The sequence below is a fragment of the Ailuropoda melanoleuca genome, chromosome 5 (genome assembly GCF_002007445.2).
Source record: "Ailuropoda melanoleuca isolate Jingjing chromosome 5, ASM200744v2, whole genome shotgun sequence".
NCBI lineage: Eukaryota > Metazoa > Chordata > Mammalia > Carnivora > Ursidae > Ailuropoda > Ailuropoda melanoleuca.
Window position 1 is genome coordinate 19018619 of NC_048222.1, and position 23114 is coordinate 19041732.

Sequence of the window (23114 nt, forward strand, 5' to 3'; positions counted from 1 at the left end):
CTTTAATGAAATACTAGCAAACCATGTCCATGAACATATGAAAGTGATTATACAATGTGACCAAGTGGGATTCATCCCAGGAATGAGGTTGGTTTAATATCCAAAACAGAACAGAGGACAGGATAAAACCACCAGACCATCTAGATAAATGCCAAAAAAAGCATTGGACACAATCTGACCCCCTTCCCCAATGAAAACACTCAGCAGATGGGGACTAAAAAGAACTTCCTCAAACTGATAAAGGACATTCATGAAAAACCCGTAACTAGCATCACACTTAATGAGGAAAGATGGAATGCTTTCTACCTAACATTAGAAATAAGACCACGGTGTCTGTTCTCTTCGTTTCTATTTAACACTATGCTGGAGGGGCTGGCCAGGGCTCACAGGCAGGAAAAAAAAATAGCATCCAGATTAGTTTCAAAGGAAGAAGCACAACTGTCTCTATTTGCAGATGACAAGACTGCATATATAGAAAATCTAAGGAATACACGAAATAACTGTTAGAATGAATGAACAGGTCAGTAAGGCTACAGGAAACAAGGTCAGTGCAAAATATAAGCTGTATTTCTATACACCAGCAATGAACAATCAAAAAAAATTCCACTTCCAATACTGCCCCAAAGAATAATACACTTCGGAATAAATTAACAAAATAAATACAAAACTTGAGGTGCCTGAGTGGCTCAGTTGGGTGAGTGTCCAACTCTTGATTTCGGCTCAGGTCATGATCTCGGGTTGTAAGATGGAGCCCTCCATGTCGATGCTCAGCATCGAGTCTGCTTGAGATTCTCTCTCCTTCTCCCTCTGCCCCTACCCCTGGCTCCACTTTCTCTCTCTCAAATAAATAAATCTTTAAAAAGCCTTCTGCCAAAAAACAAACTAACTAACTAACTAACTAACTAACTAACTTACACTTTGAAAACCATTTAAAAGCCTGGTTGAAAGAAATCCATTAAGACGTAATGGACATAAATGGACAATATCCCACGTTCAAAGATTTAATACTGGTAAGGTGGCTACACCCCCAAATTGATCTATGCACTTTATAATCCCTATAATTATACCAGCTGCCTTTTTTGAAGAAATTGACAAGCTGATCCTAAAATTCATATGGAAATGCAAGCAACTCAGAGTGGCCAAAACAATCTTGAAAAAGACCTCAGTAGGAGGATTCACACCTCCCAGTTTCAAAACTTGGCTAAAGAGTTGTAGGAACTCAATATGACGCGAAGCCTGAGGATGAACTTACAGTTCAATGGAACAGAACTAGTAGAGAAATCAATCCTTGCATTTATGGCCAACTGAACTTTGACAAGAGTGGCCTAACAATTCAACGGGGGAAAGAAAAGTCTTTTCAACAAAGTGCCAAAGACTGAAGCTGGACCCCTTCCTTACACGATACCCAAATATTAACTCAAAATGGATCCCAGACTTACATGTAAGAACTACAATGATAAAACTCATGGGATTCCACTTCACACCTCACAGGATGACTGTCATGAAAAAGACAGGCGGGAGCAGGTGTTGGCAAGGATGTGGAAACACTGGAACCCACCTACGCGGCTGGTAGGGATGTAAGATGATGCAGCCGCTCTGGAGAACAGTCTGGCAGGTCCTCAGAATGTTAAACATGGAGTAACCACATGACCCAGCCATTCCACTCTGAAGTATCTGCCCAACAGAAATGAAAACACGTGTCCACACAAAAAGATGGGCCAGAACATTCACAGGAGTACGATGAGTAATGGCCAAAGAGTGGAAAGGACTCAAATGTCCACCAACTGATGAAAGTGATACATAAAATATGGTAGATCCATACAACGGACTATTATTTGACAGTAAAAAAGAATGGGGTGCAGACGTGCTACAACACAGATGCGTTTTAAAAACATAATGGGGGGGGCGTCTGGGTGGCACAGCGGTTAGGCGTCTGCCTTCGGCTCAAGGGCATGATCCCGGCGTTCTGGGATCGAGCCCCACATCGGGCTCTTCTGCTATGAGCCTGCTCCTTCCTCTCCCACTCCCCCTGCTTGTGTTCCCTCTCTCGCTGGCTGTCTCTATCTCTGTCGAATAAATAAATAAAATCTTTAAAAAATAAATAAATAAAAACATAATGGGAAACAAAGAAACAAAAGTCACAGAAGACCACACAGGAGAACAGGCAAATCCAGAGACAGGAAGTAGATTAGTGTTTTCCTAGGCCTGGAAGGTGGGGAGTAATGAGAAGGGACTGCTTGATGGGTACAGGATTTCTTTCTGGGGTGATGAAAATGACCTAACACTGATTGTCGTGATAGCTGCAGAACTCTGTGCATATATTAAAACCGACTGAACTGGACACTTCAAATGGGTGAAATCTATGGCATAAAGGTGCAAAAGAAAAAAAAAAGAAAAAGAAAAAGCAAAGCCTTGAGCCCAGTGCCTGATGCACAAGACACAATGACTTCAGCTATGGTTGTTTGTAAGCTGCACTGTCTGCTACGTCAGCATAGAAGGAGTAACTATGCCCTTTACGGACGTGCTGGACACGTGTCCTATTCAATCACAGATGCTCTCCCAAAATGGAAATGTTCCCAATCAGGAGTGACTGGGTCCAAGACCAGAGATATCTCATGGAAGATCATAAGCAGGGAGTGCTCAGGGCCAAAGCGGCCCCAAGGAGGGCACATCTCACTAACGTGCCCCACTGCCCTCTCCAGAGTTAGAGCTGGCCCATGGGGAGATCCATGCAGATGGGTCTCAGGAAGAAAAAGCAGGGAAACCACCCAAAAAGGGAACAGGCCATGCCTCCAGGACCGGATTTTGAGAGTGCAAATATGTAAGGGACGGAGGACTTTTTGGAGGGGGGGTGGTGCACAGAGAGAAGGACCAGGCAAAACAAAATAAAATGGCAAACAGAAGGTAAAATGATACTACCGGGCTGATCATGCTGGTAAAAAAGCAAAAAGCTAGAGTGTAAAATAGGATATTAAACCATGGTGATGGCATTTACTCACTTCCTTCTTCGTGACCTTAACACTCCTAGGAGGGGGTGAGGGGCAAAGAGGACTGAAATGTACATGCAAAAAAAAAAAAAAAAAAAAAAAAAAAAAAGTAAAATACTTTGTAAAAAATCTCGAGCATATTGATACCTTTCATAAAGTCGCCCTGTACCTTACACTTCCAGGAGTTAGACGATTGCGGCATTACTTAGAAACGCAAACAGTAATGATAGATAACATTTACTGAGTGCTTACCATGGGCCTCGACTGTGTGCAAAGCTCATTATCCCCTAACCCTCATCCCTCTCCAATGAAGTGGATACTATTTAAAAATCTCGTTCCAGTGAGGAGGAAAATGAGGCACAAAGGTTAAGTAACTTGCTCAAGAACGGAAAACTTACAAGTGGCAGAGCTGAGATTTGACATCAGGTGCCTAATACCAAGAGCCCGAGATTTGCCACTATTCCAGTGTGTCCCACCTATACCCTCAGCGGTCCACAACACGGTTTTAGGTGGAATAAACTGGCCCACCCCATTTTACTGTTGCTAGGTAGTAAAGCAGCAATTTCACAGTAACAATATAAAGCATTCTTTTGAAACAAATATGTTAAAAAAAAAGTCAATTTTTAAAAAGAAAGCAGCATAACGCCTAGAAGGGAGTATAGAAAAACAAAAATAGTCTGATTTTCCAAGAAGGTGAAATTTTTTGAGTCCCTTTAAAAGTCTTTCCTAGAGTCCCACTGTTCCTAAAATGTTTATGGAAAAGATAAAATGAGCATTAAAAAAAAAAAAAAGTCTTTTTGTGCTAACCCCTCAAAACCTATGTAGTTTTTCTATAAAGTGTATTTTCTATTTGCTTGTCCCACAGAATTTTAATATGCCCACCACTGAGTTCTCTCCCACTTTTGAGTGAGCTCCTTTTTCCCTCAGGAAGTAAATTCCTGCCATTTATCAGATCTTCTTTTTCTTCATTTTATCCTATCTTATCCTGAAGTTCTAAGACCAGGCCACCTAACTATTTATTCAAAGGCCCCAGAAACTTCTAGCAAGGAGAAGGGCTGCAGGGAATCTGGTAGGCATATGCAAACAGTTTTTCAGAGGCAAGGGTTACGATGCTACTCCTGAAGGCTTCCTCTGTATCTGATAAGCTGCCCACCTCCGGCACCCAAACAAAGAACTCTAACTGGCAGAGGGGAAGGACTCTGTGTTTCATTCTGAAGATCCCCAAAGGCCAAAGACCTCACCCACGTACTTCTGTTTCCAACGGCTAGACACATACAATACACGGGAGAGAGTAGGCAGAAGGCACCAATACCATCTCCGACTTCTCCATACAGCGCACAGATCCCAAGAGCTCTCAGGCCTTCAGGCAGGTCCCCCAATGGCTCCGAGGCCACCGTGCTTTCTTTCCCCTTCCAGATGGCAGCTACCAGGCAAAGGCCGCCCTCACCCACCTGTGCATGTTCCCATTGGTGGTAAACGACTGGCCGCACACGGTACATTTGTACGGCCTCTCGCCAGAGTGCACAAGCATGTGGCGGTCCAGGGAGCTGGCCGAGCTCAGCGACTTCCCACAGATGCTGCACGAATGGTCTGCCCCTCCAGTGTCCGTGTTATGCTGTGGAAAGCGATCGTCACAGTGGTCACTTAGGAGGATGGGTCAAAACTTGGCTATTATGAAATGCAAAGTCAGAACTTTATACAAAAACCCAAAACAAAAAAACACCCAATACAGCTTCTCTGATAGTTTTTGGTTTTGTTTTAAGTATCTTCCCAAATGTCAAAATCTGTCAGGAACACAGGCAAATAACTATTTCTTCCACTTTCGTGTTCCAGTTTTGAAATACTTGTCTGCAAGGCTGAGAGAGAAGTGGAGCCTTTGCAGGTCTTTCTTGGAGACCCAAAGAGACTAACAGCACATATGTTAACATGAACAGAAGGCCCCTGGACTACGAAGCTACCGTGAAATATGGTCTTCACATTAAGGCCATGTCCCTTCTTCCAGTTCGCTGACTCAGTCCTGCTGTCCGAGAAAGAGAACTGAAACCTGCACGGTTTGGAGTTCTGGCCTCTGGAAGATGTTAAGAAGGAACATTTCTATCCAAACCCAAGTTACTAAATGATGGTATTACTCAGTATCAAGTTATGATCTTAATGTCGTCAATCCTCCTCACTTATATGCGGAATTTAAGAAACAAAACAAATGAGCAAAGGCAACAGAAAAAGAGACAGAGAGACAAACCAAGAAATAGACTCTTAACTCTAGAGAACAAACTGATGGTTATCAGGGGGAAGTAGGTGGGGGATGGGGAAATAGAGGATGGGGACTAAGGAGGGCACTTAACATGATGAAAACAAAATGAAAAAATTATCCATTCCCACGCCAAATATATATATATGCTGTCAATCCTTCATTGTTCTAGATTCATCCATACTTCATCATGAATCTACAATCTACCACAGCAGGCATGGAAGAAGGATAAATGTCCTAATATAGAAGCCAAAAGAAATCCCAAACAAATTCCCTGATGCACAAGGTAAGTTTATAGCAATATAAAGGACAGGATAGGGGCTCCATCTACAATCTCACTGTACTGTGAAGAGACCTGGTTCAAACTGACAAGCTGCGTATGATGAAAGGTCTTCTGTTGCATGTGGTCAGTTAGCGAGATGTTTGCCAAAGCCTGAAAAGGTATTCTGCGCTGACCTGGGATTTTGGTCAGAGTAATGTGGACACACAAGACTTATTTCACAACCGCCCCTGAAGACTGTTCAAATATTACATCTAAATGGAGCACAGACACAATTCATCTGCGGAGATCAAACTGTCCTCTCTTAATGAAGAATGACTTCAAACAGAATAGAAAATCGGCAGCAAACCTGACGAATGTGCATGGTCAGCTGATGCTGTGTACTGCAAATCTTTTCACACAGGGGGCAGTTATAGGAAGACTTCTCCTCTTTTGTTTCCTGAAAAGACATAATACAAGGAAAATCAAGTTCAACGCACAGTAAGCCACGGCCTCTTGTTTCTGATGTCAGCACCTGTGTCTCAAGAGCCAGAACAATGAATCAGCTGAGAGCACGGGCTCCAGAGCCTGTCTGGGTAGGAGCCTGGGTAAGTCACAGGCCTGTCTGCCCTGTTTCCTCAGGGGTCAAATGGGAAAAATAATAGCATCTACCACATTGCACCGTGATGAGGATTAAATCAACACACACAGAGCCCTGGCATAGTACCTTGTACACCCTAAGTACTCAATAAATATTAGTGTTTTTATCAAACACCATTTAATTAATCATCAGTGAGGACAAAAAAAAAAAAATCAAGGATCAAGTAAGTCACAGCAGAGCTAGACATGGAATACAGGTCTCCTCAAGCCCCATCCAGGCAGCTCCAGTCACCATTTTCTACCTGGTCTTGAGGGTCCCAAGCACAGTCTTCCTAACAAGACGCCATCCGCCCAACAGTGCAAGCCTTCAGCGCCCAGCTGCGTGCCTAACAGGCATCAACTCGACCCTCTTACTTGCTGCCTGCACCTGCCTGACACCGCTCGTAAGGAGTAAGAATGCCGCCTTTCCCGCACTGTGACAGGGAATGACAACCCAATACGAAGACTTCCACAGAGGTGACAAAAGAACCAGCTCACGACTTGGCAAGGTGGCTTATGTTCCCTCAAAACACATGGGACAGGCTTCCCTCAAACAACAGATTTTTACCTCTTTAAGGAAAAGGACGCGCTCCTTCACTGGCCATATGCTTTGGCTCCTTTTTACAGGTAACTCATGGAGTTGCCCCGGATGTGCCTTCCCACCCACACAGTCCCTAAGCACCACAGTCTGTGCGTCCTCATCCCCAAAACCAACGGGAGCAAGACTTGGACACCTGTCCCAGGAATCTGAAATGGCGATGCTTGGAGACTGAGATCGGGGGGGTTCCCACTGCAGCTTTTCTGAACTAGATTTCTCAACTAGATTTATGACATGCTGAAGCAAATTGGGGGTGGGAGGTTGTACCCCAAAAATCTGCTTGTTTCGTAAGCTCCCCAGGAGTTGCTCATACATACCCAGGTTTGGGGGTGACTAAGTTACCCCCTCAGGTGATCATCAACACCTGAACAGGAGGTTCATGCAGGGTTAAGCATCTGCCATCAGTCGGTTAAGCATCTGCCTTCGGCCCAGGGCATGATCTCAGGGTCCTGGGATGGAGCCCCACATCAGGCTCCCTGCTCAGTAGGGGCCTGCTTCTCCCTCTGCCCCCACCCCGCCGCTTGTGTGCGCTCTCTCCCCCAAATGAATAAAAAAATGTTTTAAAAAAGAAAGTAAGTTCCTGTGGCCCCAGGCCTGGGCTGTGGTAAGCCCAAGCCACGAGACTGAAGCTGGGGAGGACACCAGTACTCATGGAAGTGCGAGACCATGGAGCCGGAGAGGGGATGGCACCATCTCTAAGGCTGGATCCTTAGGCTTCCTTCAACAGACGTCTTTTTACTTGTACTCATTTGAATGAGTTTTTGTTCTTTGTCAATAATAACCATCCTTGAACACTATATGCTCAACTCTACTCATGGAAATGTCAGTTTTTTCACAACCACTATTATAGATCCCATTTTCTGTATGAGGAAACAGGTACAGAGAGGCAAGGAACTTGTCCCAAAGCAGAGAATCATGCAGTAGCAGACCCAGGAGTCACACTCAGGCCAGCTGCTCCCCAGCCCATGCCGTAAGCCTCCATGCTATGGAAGTCTGAACAAAAAAAGGATTAACCCCAAGAGAAGAAACCTCCTGTGGCTGGCTCGTGAGACATGAAAATACAAGTCACCCTGAAGACTATAAAAACAAACGGCACCACACAGCAGACGGGGTGGAGTGGATGCATGAGGATGTCTAGGATGGTGTTGTGCAGGGCGGTTCCGTCTTCCCTGCGAAGTCTAACAGGCCTCATTTTAAGCGGTACAAATGCTTGTCTAACCTCTGACGTGGGGTCCGAGGATTAGGCATGCTACACGTTTTTTCGGTCTCAAATTCTAAAAAATGACAGACGTGAAGTCTAAGAAGTTGATTAACCCAGAGACAGTGAAAGAGTGCCACCACGTCTCATCCAGTTACCCATGCCCTTCCGTCCTCCCAGGGACGTGATGTGCGTGAAGTCTCTCCTCCTCGGCCCATCGACTCCCGTCAGAATGGAGCTGGCCAAGAACCACCGAACAGAAACACCAGAAACAGCAGTCGCAACAAAATGAGAGTGTCTGTTATAGTAACGAGGGAGGTCTCGTAGCTGGGCCAAAACTCAGTCTCTGGGGTATTTTTGTTCAATTATTAGATTAACAATAATATATATTAGGGGCGCCTGGGTGGCACAGCGGTTAAGCGTCTGCCTTCGGCTCAGGGCGTGATCCCAGCGTTATGGGATCGAGCCCCACATCAGGCTCTTCCGCTGAGCCTGCTTCTTCCTCTCCCACTCTCCTGCTTGTGTTCCCTCTCTCGCTGGCTGTCTCTATCTCTGTCGAATAAATAAATTTAAAAAAATCTTTAAAAAAACCCAAAACAATAATATATATTAAAAAAATTTTTTTAAAGGAAGATTCATTGGTAAGATGTCAAGAAATGTTAAAAAGCCAGGCATCCGTGTGGCCAGCCTCCTGAAGCAACACATTTTTTAAAAAACCATCTTGCGGGACGCCTGGGTGGCTCAGTTGGTTAAGCGTCTGCCTTCGGCTCAGGTCATGATCTCAGGGTCCTAGGATAGAGTCCCACCTCAGGCTTCCTGCTCAGCGGGGAGTCTGCTTCTCCCTCTCCCTGCCGCTCCTCCCCCACCTTGTGCTGTCTATGTCAAATAAATAAATAAAATCTTAAAAAAAACAACAACAAAAACCAAAACCAACCATCTTGCATTCCCTTTGAGGCAGACACTAAACATACTGAGTAGCTCCTGGGACTGTCTGGCACTGAGTCCAGGGTTCATCACGAACCGGAACCCAAGCCTTCTCTGAGGCTTGGCAGTGGCACACTGCAGACCCTAACGCAGGTCTACGGAATCCACAACAGCCTGGGAGAAACACGTCTCTGGACACAGATTTAATTTTTGCAAACCGACCTAAGAGAAAAGAGAACAGCCGTGCCGGAGAACTGTGAACCCAGGTCTTGCGGCTGAGCTGGTGGAAGGAGCAGACTTCCTGAGCTGACAGATAAAATTAGCAGCTAATGTGATAACTAACCATTCCATAATGAAACAATCTGGCACCCCTGCTGGCGTCCGGCTGCGGCTAATCTGTCCTGGAACTCGGTCCTAGCACTGACGCGACTTCTCTCTCCAGGCTCCTGCTCTCAGCCTGCCCTGTCCGCTCCCAGGTAGGGGTGATGCACTCCCTCTCCCCAACTGTGCTCTGGTGTGTTTAAGGTGCTGCCTTTCCACAGTCCCTGGGGCCCAGACCTCCCTCTCAAACACAAAGCCAGCGCCCCGAAGAGCCCTGGAGGACGTGGGAAGTAGATGAGAAAGGCTCAGGTACACTTGTACCATTTGCCCGTGGAGTCCCCTCCACTTACCATGCAGGGGTGTAGGTGCTACTGGTCATGCTCTATGGTTCTCCCCACAGTCTCTGAACTGCCGGGAAGGGACCCCAGATGGGACTTGGGTCAACACAACCTGTGCCAGGGAAATGCTGGCCTCGTCACCACCCGTGCCACTTTCTCTTGGTCGAACACAGAAGGATGAAGAGACAGTGACCTTACGTATCTTGCTCATCCCGAAATGCCTGGCACCTGGGGCAGGACCTGGCCGGAAGTATATATTGTGAAATGGGTGGGTGGATGGAAAGATGGATGGATAGATGGATGGACGGACAGTCACGTGAGAGTGGCAATAAACCTTTTCTTCCCAGAGCTAGCGCTCCTTCTTGACTCAGGCCACAGTCATACAGGCTGAGTATTTTCTCAGGTACCCATAGGAAGAGAGGCAGGCAGAGACAAGGGAAAAAAGAGAGAAAAAGGTATCAATGCTCCGACCCCACATCACCGCTGAACCCTGCCAAGTCTTCAGCTGCGAGGAAGACGTGAGCAAACAGACCCGTCTCCTATGCTGCCGGAGAAGCTTTAGGCTGGTATGACTTTTCCTGGAGGACAGGAACATTGGTTAATGTTCTAAGAATTTACAGAAAACCATCATAGATGGTGCTCAGACAATTCTAAGGACAGTCACTGGAGTATTAACAACAAAATAGAAGATGAATTCACAAAAGCCCAACAGGTTTACTTTCTAGTCCATCCCTGGTAATGGAGACTAACTCAGAAGCCTGCCTCTTCCCCCGAGGATTTGGTATAAATAAGCCCATTAAGAAAGTTCAACCAAAAACTCAATGTGGAGTCACCAGTTGGGATTACATGGATTCAGAGAAGAAATGAGAACTACTCACCTTCTGCCTCACTCCTTGAGTTTCCCTGAATGTGTTGCTAACAGGAGAGCAACAACTTTTCAAGTGCCCCATGGGTACGTCAATTAAAAGATCCATCTTACCTCCCAGTGGAGGAGACATGGACTTTTGTTAACACATTAATTAGTCCTTCCAATCCTGGCCCACCCACTTCCTCCTTCCCACTCCTCCTGCTCCAAAGGCCACTAAAAATTGAAAAGGACTAAATCACATCTGAAGTGGAATTCTCTGGAGCCAAATTCTGTGCTTTGCTGAGGATGGAAAGCTGAATGGGGGATCCAGCAAAACCAGTACTTATTTGCTACCTAATCTGAAGAGAGTTAAAGGAAAAAAAAAAATCAAGGAGACGGCTTCGAAAACCCAATTAACCAGCTGCGTAAAGAAACGAACCACATCACAGTAGAGGAGTAAGTCAAGTTCTTTGCCTTTGCCATCACATGAAGAAAGCTTGCAATCGAATCAAATTACAGGGCAGAGAATAAGGATGCTTCCACCAATATTGACACCAGAGCAGAGCAAATTTTTCTCCATGAAAGGAAACTGACATAAGCCCTGAAAAGTTCAGTCTCGAAGCCTCTCGGTATGTGTTTAGTTCTGAACACGTCCAAGGTTTTGGCTTAGGAAGCTGGGGCTCAAGTGAACATCCTTCTCCCAACGCTCTCATAGACTGAAGCCACCAGACGTCACCAGCTAGCGCACAAAAGCTTACCTGGTTCCTTCTGCCAATCCGATTTGGTCCCGGAGGCTTCGTGGGGGACTTGGTGCTCTGGGGGCTCCCGCCATTCTCGGCGACCTTCCCTACACTCATTACCGCTGACATCATGGTGTTGACGGAAGACAAGTCTGAACCTTCCAAGCCAATGGGCGAACTTGACGTCATTGGGTCAAGGGTTTAAGCTTCTAAGAAGCCTCTGCCATAGAACTGAAAATCGGAAATCGCTGCTGTTGGTCACTGCGAAGTTTAGCATCTGTCAGAGCCAGGGAGCGCTGGCCACGGCTACCATAACCGTAAATCAGGCCAAAACACCTAAAACCCTCCTCTGGTTCAAGCTGCCCAAAATGACTGAAGCTTTCATGAGAATGAGGCGATGTCATGCCAGAGACTGACAACCTCGCTTTCTTTCTGAGTGTATACACCGACACAACCCCCAAAACCACCAGATGCAGGTCTCTTGGCTTTTCCTAATCTCTCACTAGGCAGAGCGGGAAAGGCTAAGCCAACAATCAGGAAAGGCCAGGGAGCGGACGTTGGGCCAGCCCCCTCCTCATAACCCGAACTTATCCACTACTATGTGAATGTTCTAGACTGAACAGCTAATGACCCGAGGATCGTCAGGCCTTACTTCACTCCACTGCTGCAACACAGTGATTTTACAGGGGAGCCCGAACTGTGTAAGACAACTGAAAAGCCAATCCTATCAGAATTAAAACCAAATTTCAAATCAACGTAAAAAAAAAAAAGACTTTCTTAAAATATACAAGTAGGGAATGTACCTATACCCCAGAAAGTGGACAGAAGAACAACCCAGCCCCCACTGCCGATTACCTCCATTTTCTGCCCCAACTGACACACTATGAGACTTTCCCCTGCTATAGCTATCATCCACGTGGAGTAGGAAAGGAGTCTGCGTTCGCTTCTTGTTTTTTTCTTCTCTTGTATCACTTGTGGACACTGGAAGGGAAGCAAAGGCAAAAAGATTCAGTGAATGCCTTTTCACTCAGGGAAGAAAAAACCGAAACCACGTATTTGTCGTAATCTCAGGCCACTCTATTCATGAGAATACACGAAAGGGAGGCGATTTTAAGTCATCTTTTTCTTCCAAAACCACATTCTGTGGTTGTTTTTTCAACCTTTAACTGATGTTCCCTACAGTGCTGTCACCCTCCCAACAGCCAAAACGATTTTGTGGTATCTTACTTTCTGAGGATCCCGTTTACACCCACACTGAATTTCCCTTTGTACTCTTACACCCCAGTCTCCCCCTCACACAAACATTCAGACTCCTACCTGACCCCCCCCTTCCCACCTCTAGCCAAAACGGACTGAAGATGAGGCAGGAAAGGAACTCACGAAAGTTTCATGGTCTAGAAGGTATAAGGTCAGACCAAAAAGACACCCAGTAATATGAACAGAATGACTAAATGGAACACCAGGGTTCATGGCCATTCAGCCCTTTCTAGTTCCGTACCTGACCGTGGCTATAGATAATGGCCAGAAGTAAGTCTGCAGGTAAACTACTTCCCTCATTTTATCTGGGAAGGTATTCTAGAGCCAGAGCCCTGCCAGTAAGCCACACATCCTAGTATCCCACAGCGTGCCTCAGCTGGACTTGTAGTCAAAGATCAAGCTCCTTATCTCAGCGGCCAAGTGAAGGCTTAGAAACACCACCAGAAACAACATGATTTCTTGTGGTTTCCTCCTCCAACTTCAGGGGATGTGACCTAGGATATGACAAATGGTAACACCCCGAGCAGCTACAAATGTGTCCAGCAGCAGAGCAGGAAGAGCCTGGGACAGAACTTCATTAAGTGATGTTGCCATCAGCTGAGAAGTCTCCAGCTAAAATCTTACGAGAGAGCCAGAGACAGGAACAGTACTTTTCTAGTCAAGAGACAAAATGTCCCCTCCTTGTGGACAGACATCTTGAAGATAGGGTTGTAACAGGTTTCCAAATGTAAGTAAAAGGACTAGCTGCAGAAACATGCCAACTGAAGATAACTTGACTGAGCCATACCCCACACATCTTTCCCACAAAAACAGAAGAGCTACATCCAAAATTAAAGAAAAAACCAAAGTGCTGTCCTGTGAAGTTTCCCCATGCTAGAAGGCCAATGAAAAAATTGTGCTTCCAACTTCCTATTTTTAACGGTCTTTGAAAATTTATTTGGGAGATTTCTGTCTAGGAAAAACTGTGAGATCCAAGCACACACATGTAAACGCATGCACACACACACACACACACTTGATTTCTTTCTTAATGCAATTCTAAAAATATCATCAATTCCCTAGAACTGTTGTAATCAATCAGCATATAATTATGTTTGGCTCAAATAAGTGGATACCTTCAATCCTAAAACCACCTTGTTCTTTCAAATGTATTTCCCCCATAGTTTTATGTACAGCAAATTATAAAATAACTGACCATAATTCTTTATTGTAATTATGTAATGTCAGTAAAAAGAAAGTTAACTTTTCTAGCATCTTCTAAGAGGAGTTTAGAAGATAATCTTGCTTTTGTCCTAATACTACACTTAGGAAAGAAAAATGTGGTAGTTTACTGAAGTCTGGGAACAGGTTAAACACTTCTAGGACTGAATGTAAAACTAAAGTTGTAAAAATTATATTCTCATTCTATCATTGAGTAGGGAAAGAAAATGGGACAGTGAAGACACAGTCACATGAAAATTAAAATTATAAATATAAAATCAAAAAAATATATTCATGTAACAGAGCCAGATTACTAGTAAGAATTTTTGTTACAGTCATTATAACATCAAACATAGATTCTTGCGAACACCTTAAGTGTCTTCAGTGTACAATACCTAGCCATAGCCATGACAGCTAAACAATGTAAGGCCTGAACGTTGCAAGGACTTATCCCAATTGGAAAAGAAGAAAAGCAAACTTGTTGTTTCCCATTTTGTCTGGACAGGAAAACATTTGCTACATTTACTTCCTCCTTGGGGATGGAAGTGTAAAGCATGACACTACCCACTGATGACGCCAAGACCACCGACATTTACTTCCTTTACCGAGTTCACATGTAAGTAAGTAGCAATATATTTTTTTAATAGAGACTTCTCCTCTCTGATCAGAAAGTGCAGTGAGCAAAAAGAACCCCCAGCTACATTATTGGAAAAGAAGAGCACAGTGATTAGACTCATCCCTGAAAAGCTGTTTCAGAAGCAACCCACACCAGCCCCAAGGAGCTGGAGGTCTTTACTCCTGTTTGCTCTTGTGTCTTATACTTGAGTTCTTTCTCCCTTTGGGAGGATGGAATAGGGAAGAAGGGAAAGGACCTCGTGTAAAATAAGGTAGCTCATTGTTCCAGGTTATGGGGGGGAAAAATCCAACTTAGCAGTAAGGCACGTCCGTGCACTAATTTCACCAGAGGCCAGCTGGCCAGTATTAGTTAATTCTACTTACCCACACCCGACACCAGACTGTACTGGGGTAACAACCCAAACTATCAAACCTAAACCTTCTGAGATTTGATCTCAGGGATGAAAGAGAAGTTGCACAGCTTAAGGTCCATTTACAAAGCACATTTTCTTTATGGATATTAATAGTCTCAGTATCTTCATTCTTTCCTTTGCTCCCTGATACCATCCTACACATCAGCCCCACTACTGCAAATAACAACAACAATAAAATTATGACAATAAACAAAATAAAAATCACAGGCCCCATTCTAATGCAATGTGCTCTAACTGGAACCAGAGAGGACTGGGGGCCCAGATGAAGTTCCCAAATTACGGATAAGAAAAGAAGTCATCTTTGTTGACATGGCCAAGTGGACTTGCTTGGCGTTCCAGTTTTTAACATAAACAGTTTGAATTTGGGGGTGGAAGGAGAAGCAGGGGATGGGGGCCTGAAACACTGCTCCGTGGGAGACCAACACTCGACACCCTTTGAGATTTCTCATCCCACATTTCAGGTCCATTGGCTCAGGAAGAGGTAGCGATTCAGGGTTACAATTTCATTGTGGTTTTGCATCAAAGACTCAGGAGGACCAGGGGAAAGAGAAAGGGCAACTCAGAGGAACAAAGGGGAAGGGAGAGGAAGGGAAAGGAAGACTCAACACTTCAAGTTACTGTGACTCCAGGAAAGTCAATCAAGTTTAACTGACCTGTTTTTGTCGTCTTATCAAGCTGGCCCTCCTTACTGAGGGGCTGGCGCTGCTGGAGCCCAGATGTGGGCAGGGTCACACCTCAAAGCCACCACCTCGGCAGCACACCTGCACAAACGAGAAAAGCTGACGTGAAGGGGCAGTCAAGACCAGCAATGATCCCGTCTCTGTATCCTTCTCTCCACTTAGCACCGAGAGTCACAAGTGAAGGGCAAGAGAACGTTTCCCATCCCAGCCTGTGTGCATAAGCAGGCTTCCAGGTCCCAGGCCGATGCCGCCCAGAGCCGCTCATTAGCTTCTGAGCCCAGGCGACTGGAGTTCAGTGTGCCTCGGACAGACAGGAACCCCCCAAAGCACGCCCCACAAATCGGGCGCACTAGGCGCAACATCGCGAGAGAGCAGCTGGGACCGTTGGCCCCAGGTGGGGCTCTGGGCATCTCAGGGGCATGTTAACGGGCATGTTAAAAGCTGATGGGATTGGACTTCGGGTTTCAAGGGCAGAGACAAACAAGATAGCACTAAGTGCTGCCCACAACAGAGTGGAAAGAAGACAGCTGGAGAGAGTAAACAACATGGAACCAGACAGCCCCTTAATGTAAAGGACAGACGGGTACACCTTCTCCTGAGTGATGGGGGCAAGTACCCACGACAGTTCAGCTAGGACCAAGCGTGTATCTTCTCCTTACTGTAGGGGGGATACAGAAAACTTCTCAAGTGCCACATGTCCGCTCTGGGTGCCAGGGCCCTCCAATCCCTGCCCCGGGAGAAAGTCCGGGAGCCCTGGAACGCAGCCTTTCCCGGCTTTGCCCAGCCTTCAGCTACATCCTCTCTGTTTCTGAAAACGACATCCCGTAGCTGAACTGAGGAGTGCCCAAGTGGGAGACCAAAAGACATAAATCAAACCGCCACAGAGACAAACCCTGTAGAGAAGCACTTGCTTGGCCCGTTTTCTCATTTTTATCCCCTTTCAGAGTGCCTGGAAGAAAGCTGCTCAGTTGGGTTACACGCCCAGTTATCATCTTGAACGTTCCTCACTTTGTGGGCGCCGGGCTCCTGAGCACCTCGAGCAGGCCAGCCCCCTGCTGGACTGGTCGGCTGGGGGGAGAAAGTGCCACCAACCTGACTGCAAGCAGCGCCTTGGAGATTTCTGACACCTGAACACTCCACACCTCGCTGTCTCAATTCTCCATCTTTTCTCTCTGCCCCTTCCCCTTTTGAAAAGTTCTTTGGATTTCGAGCCAAGTATCAAGAAGCAAGGAATAACTCATAGGGACAGCCCCCAGATGGGATGGAGACCCCAAAAGCCTCAAGGAATCCTTATTACTACCCCAGTAATTCTCATTGGTTTGGTGGGGGCAAGAACCTCCTTAAGGGTCTGATAAAAAAAAAAAAAATTATGGGCCTTCCCACAGGAAAAGATACCTAATGCTACTGCCAACATTTGCCTTTAGCATCAAGAGTTCAGGGACCCCAGATGCGCATCCTGGGGGTAAGCAGGATAAGAATCCTGTTTTTATTTGACATATAACCCACCTTCCTTTAAACTATGAATCAAGTCAAGCTTATTAAAATTCCCATGAGGTTTTAGAAATGCACAAAACATCCTTTCAGATCCTCCCCGCCCAAACTTAAAGATGCCTAGGGTAAAGTGAAACACTGTGGAAGAAAAAAAAAAAAACCCACAAAAAAACAAGCCAGATTTCCCTGTTATTATTCGCTTCTTAATTCACAGCAAATTTTAAATAATTTTTTAAAAGATTTTACTTATTTGAGAGAAAGAGAAAGAACACGAGCGGGGGGGAGGGGCGGAAGAGGAGGGAGAAGGAGACACCCCGCTGAGCAGGGAGCCAGACAAGGGGCCAGATCCTAGGACCCTGAAATCATGACTTGAGCCAAAGTTGGATGCTTAACTGACTGAGCCACCCAGACACCCCTCACAGCAAATTTTAATAGGAAGAAAGTCTGGAGAGGAACAGTTCCATGGCTGTTTTCTAGAAACTACCATGATCTTCAAATAAATAACGTGAATTATAGTTCTATATATAATTATTAAAAACACACATCAGAGAGATGAGTCTCTGGAATTTAAACTTTCCAGAACATAGTAACTAAGACTCTCATTAACGTTTGAACTCGGTCCCTCCCCTCACTTAAAAAGATACTTTAAAAAAGTCCACCAAGTAATCTCCTCAGTACACACAGAGAACCAGAGTGGGAGAGTGCCAACCTGACCCACTTGACCCTGAAACCTCCATCTTCTGATCTTGGGTGTAAAGGCTCTGAATATTGAGGATGTCTTGCAATGAAAGCTGAGTAACAACAGTCACTACCCTGTGTGTCTGGGGTTCCACCAGGCCTGAGGGATTCACAGAACTCAGCAAGTGGAAAAGTAGAGGGCAGTTCTTGGAAGAAAATTCAAGATACCCCTTACCTCTATCACCATTGCCTGGTGTGGCGCGGGCAAGGGGGGGGGTGGGAGGAAAAGGGGGGCAGGGAAAGACCAGGTGAGGAGAGGCTGTGTCCTAGAAGGTGACTCCTACAGGGGAATGTGAGGAACACAGGCTGGGAATTTGGAGAGGTGGGTCTCGGGGCTCCCCTGGGAGGATGCTGAACTTCTGAGTTTGCATTCCCACACAGGCTCTGCCCAGATCCGATGGAAGCAGGAAGACTTGGAGAGGGCAGAGGTCCATCTGTGAGGATATCTGTGAGGATGAGGGGGCAGGGAAGGCCGGCCTCCAGCCCCCGCCCCCCCAGGAGATAAGGAACAATGCTATGTAAAGCCAGAAAGAAAAGATTAAGGAGCCTGTCTCCAGGTCCAATGAGATAGCAAAGAGGAGATGAAAGATAAAAGGGAAGATGGTCTAGAAACAAAGCTTCTCAGCTTCTGAAAACCAGAGGATTCTTGGGTGAAATCTAAAATCTGTCCTAAAGGCCTGCAGGACAGATGGGGTAAGTCAGATGCCTAGGATGACAGCAGAGGTCCACGGATGCTATAATAGGGAACTTCACAACGCTGCGCCAGGAGAGCCGCAGTGCTGAGCCTGCAGACGTCCACGAATACTTGGGATGGTTGACCCGCTGATTGGAACAGCCTAGTGAACAGTCTAGCTGGCCGGTTCAGGCCAACCCAGGACAGGCTCAAAGGGTCTGAGTTGAGAGGAATTCAGCCACTAAAATGCTCAAGCTACTACTGGGGAGCTTTACAAGCAGCAAGGACGTCTCTCTTAGAATGGGCTGAGTCAGAAAGGAAAACACTCTTCCCTCAGTCTCAGCTAGGCTGGGGACAAAACCGAACGAGACAGGATGTCGCACCACGGCGATGGCCATTCTCCCTGGCCTGCAAAGCTCGGGGCAAAACCGTCTCCTCTAACCAGGACAGCCTCGTGTGTGCTGTGAGGGCTGACAGCTGCGACGTCGGCTAGGAGTTCCAGGAAGTTGATGTGTTCCTTGGCGATGGGCTCAGCCTATGCACAGGGCGGCAACCCAGGCAAGTCACCATCCCCCCTCACTGGCACGGGCTTTGGTCAAACGAGGCCTTGGAGTGTCACACGAACACCTGAGCAGGCTGGGCACAACTGGGCACCGCGAGCTGCTCTGGCCACTTCTGCACCCTTCCCGCTGGAGACCATGTATGTGGGCCCTTCCATTGCGGCGTCTTCTGAGGTCTGCCTACAAAACACGCCCCCCCCCCCATTTCCAACCCCTCAAGACGACAGGAAGTAGTGAGACCTTCTAACCTGCCATTCAAAGCTCTCCACGCTCTGGCCTTAGTTTACCTTCTGGCCTTCTTGCCCGTGGTGACCTCTCTGTTCAGTTTCTTCCCCCAGAATGCACGTCTGCATGCTGCCCTCCTCCAATCCTATCCCTCGGGGCCACCTTTCACACAAAGCCTCCTTCATTCCCACTGAGAGAATTCCTGAAGCTGTTATAAAACCCTGACTCTGCAACATCAGTAGCAATGCTACTAACGATGAGGATGGCAGCTAACGAGTTCTGAACGCCACCTGCCACACGCTAAGGGCAGCATCTCACTGAATTCTCCTAGCCACACCCGAGGAGCACTGGTCCCACCGTACAGATGAGAAAACTAAGGTGCAGGGGATTAAGCAACCTGCCCCCAAGATCACAGTCATAGAGCAAAGTGAATCCAGCTTCTAAACGCTGCTACGTTTCTTCTGGACAAAATCTGCAACCCTGGCACAGGGCTTGAGAGAACAGATGTACTCCCTCAATCACATTCTCTGACTTGTCACAATCATATTCTGAGTCATTTCTGCCCTTCCAGATTGCTCAGCACCTGGCCTCGCATTTCTGCCTGTTTCCAGGCAGGGAAAGGAGCTCCCTCCTTATACCTTCACCTCTGCTTTCCTCCCTCTGGCAGGATGCATGACTGGACTAAAAGTTCACTGCATGGGGCAGGAATTTGGAAGCACTCACTGCCCTTGCTGTGCAAAAGGCATGGGGGGGGGGGAACCTCCACATTCTACACCCTTGAATTCTAGAAGGAGAAGGCAACTGGAAGGAAGCCACCAGGCTCTGCGTGAAATCCTGCACAACCCAGTTCTGCCCAAGTGGCTGGATCCAACTGATCCACCAATGTGAGCTCAGAGGCCATCTATGCCCTCTAAGTCACTTCTGCATCCATGCAAATGGAGACACAGGCCTGGAGCAAGGGAAGCTCTGACAGGAAGCCTACACCTTAAGGTCCTGGGGTTCCAACAACGTGTCTGGGAGGGGATGTAGTGGGGGAGGGCAGGAGAGGGGGAACACAGAGGGCTGGGAGGAAGCAGGCAGAACTGCACAGAGCACAAATGAAGTAAACACGACGCAAAGGAAATCTCACACAGTCTCATCCAGCCAGTGAGATGTTAACTACTACTGACTTTCCCACACAGGTCACCCCAAAGTGTGGTCCCCATGTGGCAGCATCACAGACCTTTGCTAGAAATGCCGATTCTCAGTATATGTAAGTCAGGTCATTATCCTGTACACCTTAAGCTTACACAGTGCGCCTATCAAGGATGTTGCAATAAGACTAAAAGGAAAAAGAAATACAGGTGCTCAGGCCCCACTCCAGACCAACTACGTCAGAAATATCTCCAGGGAGGTCTGCACGTTGGCTCTCAGGGGATTCTGATGCCGCCTTGAGAAACAGCATTCATCTTTACGGAGAATTCTGGAAGAAGGCTGACACAAAACCAAGGATCTCCCTGACAAACTTCCCTTCTGGGAGGATTTGGAAGGAGCCACTGTTTTATCACAGCCCCAGAGCAAAAATCAAGGCGCTAGAAACTCTGATCTCGGTTCTCATTTTAGCTGTATTCACACTTTGAATGAGTGAATGAAATGAGTGAAAAGAAAGGAAGGAAGGAATGTACGTGTGTGTGTGTGGGGGGTAATCTGTTCAGGGCCTATTTTAGCTGCTCAGGAACGGGGAACACGTCAGATGTGAACTTCAGACAAGGGAGGGCCAGCTTGCAGTGCTCGGGAAGCAAAACCACTCAGCCTGGCCCCGGGGAAACTCTGGAACCTCAAAGCTATCTCTCCCGCAAATGGCATTCCCCAAGCTGTCACTCCCAGAAAGGGTGCTATGGGATGTTCTCCACAGTCCAGCCCTGCAGCCAGGACTTCTGAGGGTCCTGGACACCCACATGGGCCCCGCCAATGTCTCTGCTGCTCACGGGCAGGGCAGTCTGTGCGCCCCGAAGAGGGCAGGTGGGAGGACCGGTCAGGTGGGATAGCCCCGAGCAAAGGCAACCCTAAAGAAGCCCTATCAGCCTCAGAAGGAGCTCAAGATCCCCAGCAGTCTCTTAATGGGACCGTCGGATGGAGAGGGAAAACCCGCGCAGGGATCATTCCGTCAGCATCCAGCAGCCGCCCCTCACTGATCAGGTTTCAGGAGCCCCCGTGGACACCAGGAATACCACAGGCTGCTGACCCTCCACAAGGAATGTTTACTGTCCTCAGGTAAAGGAACATTTCAATATTCAGGAAAGTGGGGGGCGGGGGAGAAGGAGCTGCTCAGGGGAGTGACAGGTTCCATGCTGGAAGCAGCTTCTCTCTTAAAAATAAAAATCACTTGGACACTTTGATGGTTACAGGACATACCCTTGCAGCAGGGAGGCACGCGTTGCCTCGGAAAGCAGGGTTCTTGCTTACCAAACTTAGCTGCGTAAGTCAGCTTAAATTTACTATTTGAAATACGAACCACTGGAAAGATGGACCGATTTTCTGGAACATGCTCGTTTATGAAACCATCCTTGGGACCCTACTCTTCTTCCTGTATTTCTCCACAGAGCTCTTGGCTTCTTTAGAGGGAGGAAGTGGGGCAAAGTCCAGCTTGTAAGCTTCTCTGTCGGTCACTGAGACTGTGAAGAAGTGGGCTCCACACCTTGCAGCTCTTCTCCCGGGAGCACATCTCACAGGGTCGAACCACTGCCAGACTTGCGAAGCCACGTCCCAGCTGCCACACGGCAGCCATTTGCTCCCCAGTGCCGCTGGCCCACGGGGCCTGGCCCCGTCCCTCTCTCTCCAGGTGAGCTAGGCTTTTCCTAAACTGGCCACTGGGATCTGATATTTCATAATATTCTTGCCCAACTTAGCAGAAACGTGCCTGGTTCCCTTCTTTGCCTGAGAAAGCAGGTGAGAAAGAGGTGGGCAGCCAAGGGGGCCTAACCGAGGCAGCACTCCAGCTGGGCAGAGGCTCATAGGACCCACTGGGTACCGTCACCTACCCCCAGGGCACGAAAGGCTCTTCAAGCCTTAACCAGAAGATGTCTCTGCAGGAGACTGAATGCAGAAGCCCCCACCCTACCCCACCCTAAGATCCACCCAGGGGCTTATCAGGAAAGGGTGGGGAGAGGCCCCCACATCACACCTTGACTAGGGAATTTAAAAACAGAAAAGAAGACTATTGTTATAATAGAAAACAGGATTTAAATAAGGGTATGTCAGAGGTCTAGTGTACATCCAATTACATGTCTGTCAGAGTACCTCCTTCCCTAATAAATTAGGGGGCATTAACCCTCTGTGACATAGACTCTGGGCTGGAAAAGGTGTTAGGTACTTTACATATATTTAACCCTTCCCCAAACCTTCTAGGGCAATGATGAGGTTATTTGCTAGCTATTAGGCAGCTCCTAAGAGGCAGGGCTGGGATTCTAGCCTGGGGTTGTCCAACTCCAAAATTCTTAGACCTTCCTCTGCACCACAACGATGATCATGGAAAAACCATGCGGAGAAGGGCAATGAGCACTGGAAAGCCAAGTGGGGGGGGACAAGAAATGACTGAAGGAACTGGACATGTTCAGCCCATGGAAGAGAAAGGAGACACCTTGAAGGCCTAGCACATGGGAGGGGTGTGTGTCCACAGCACGAAAGACATTTGCACAAAGAAGCAGGTCTGGGACCCCATAATCCTTTATACCAGAGTTCTGGAACAACTAACTCTGCCCACAGATGGAATGAGGCCCCAATAACTAATGAGCTTGCTGTCCCTGGAAGTATGCAAGCAGAGGCCAAATAACCACAACTTCAGTTTTGCAGTGGGTGGGAGACCCTATCAGGTCATCCTTTTGACTTTCAGATTCTCTACATCGAAGAGGAAGAGGATGGTCCCTTTCTCCTAAGCCTGTAAGATTCAGAAACAGGCCCGAGCAGGATAAACTCCAGAAGTAGGATTTAAAAGCGCAAGATGCCGAGTCTCAAATCTTGGATTGAAGCTCAGCTTGCCACCAACGGAGCTGACCCTCAGCTCACATCCGGAAAGCAAAGCTAGCTACACTGCTCTCACGGTAAAGAAATCAATCAAAGGAGGGGCACCTGGGTGGCACAGTCGTTAGGCGTCTGCTTTCGGC

At 47.1% G+C, this 23114-nt stretch overlaps 1 protein-coding gene across 5 annotated transcripts in view; it reads right to left on the minus strand.

The window, feature by feature from the left end:
• RREB1 (ras responsive element binding protein 1) overlaps nucleotides 1–23114 on the minus strand; it is a 126096-nt gene that overhangs the window by 52140 nt on the left and 50842 nt on the right. For 4 of the 5 annotated variants that reach the window (XM_034660364.1, XM_019795019.2, XM_011219492.3 and 1 more), the window contains exons 2-6: nucleotides 15259–15366; nucleotides 11955–12080; nucleotides 11118–11330; nucleotides 5865–5954; nucleotides 4439–4602 (exon numbers count right to left, since the gene is read on the minus strand). In XM_034660364.1, the coding sequence (XP_034516255.1) occupies nucleotides 4439–4602; nucleotides 5865–5954; nucleotides 11118–11288 (425 nt within the window). In that variant the 5' untranslated portion in view covers nucleotides 11289–11330; nucleotides 11955–12080; nucleotides 15259–15366. The remainder of the gene's footprint in view (nucleotides 1–4438; nucleotides 4603–5864; nucleotides 5955–11117; nucleotides 11331–11954; nucleotides 12081–15258; nucleotides 15367–23114) is intronic. The other variant, XM_034660365.1, reaches the window with a different exon arrangement.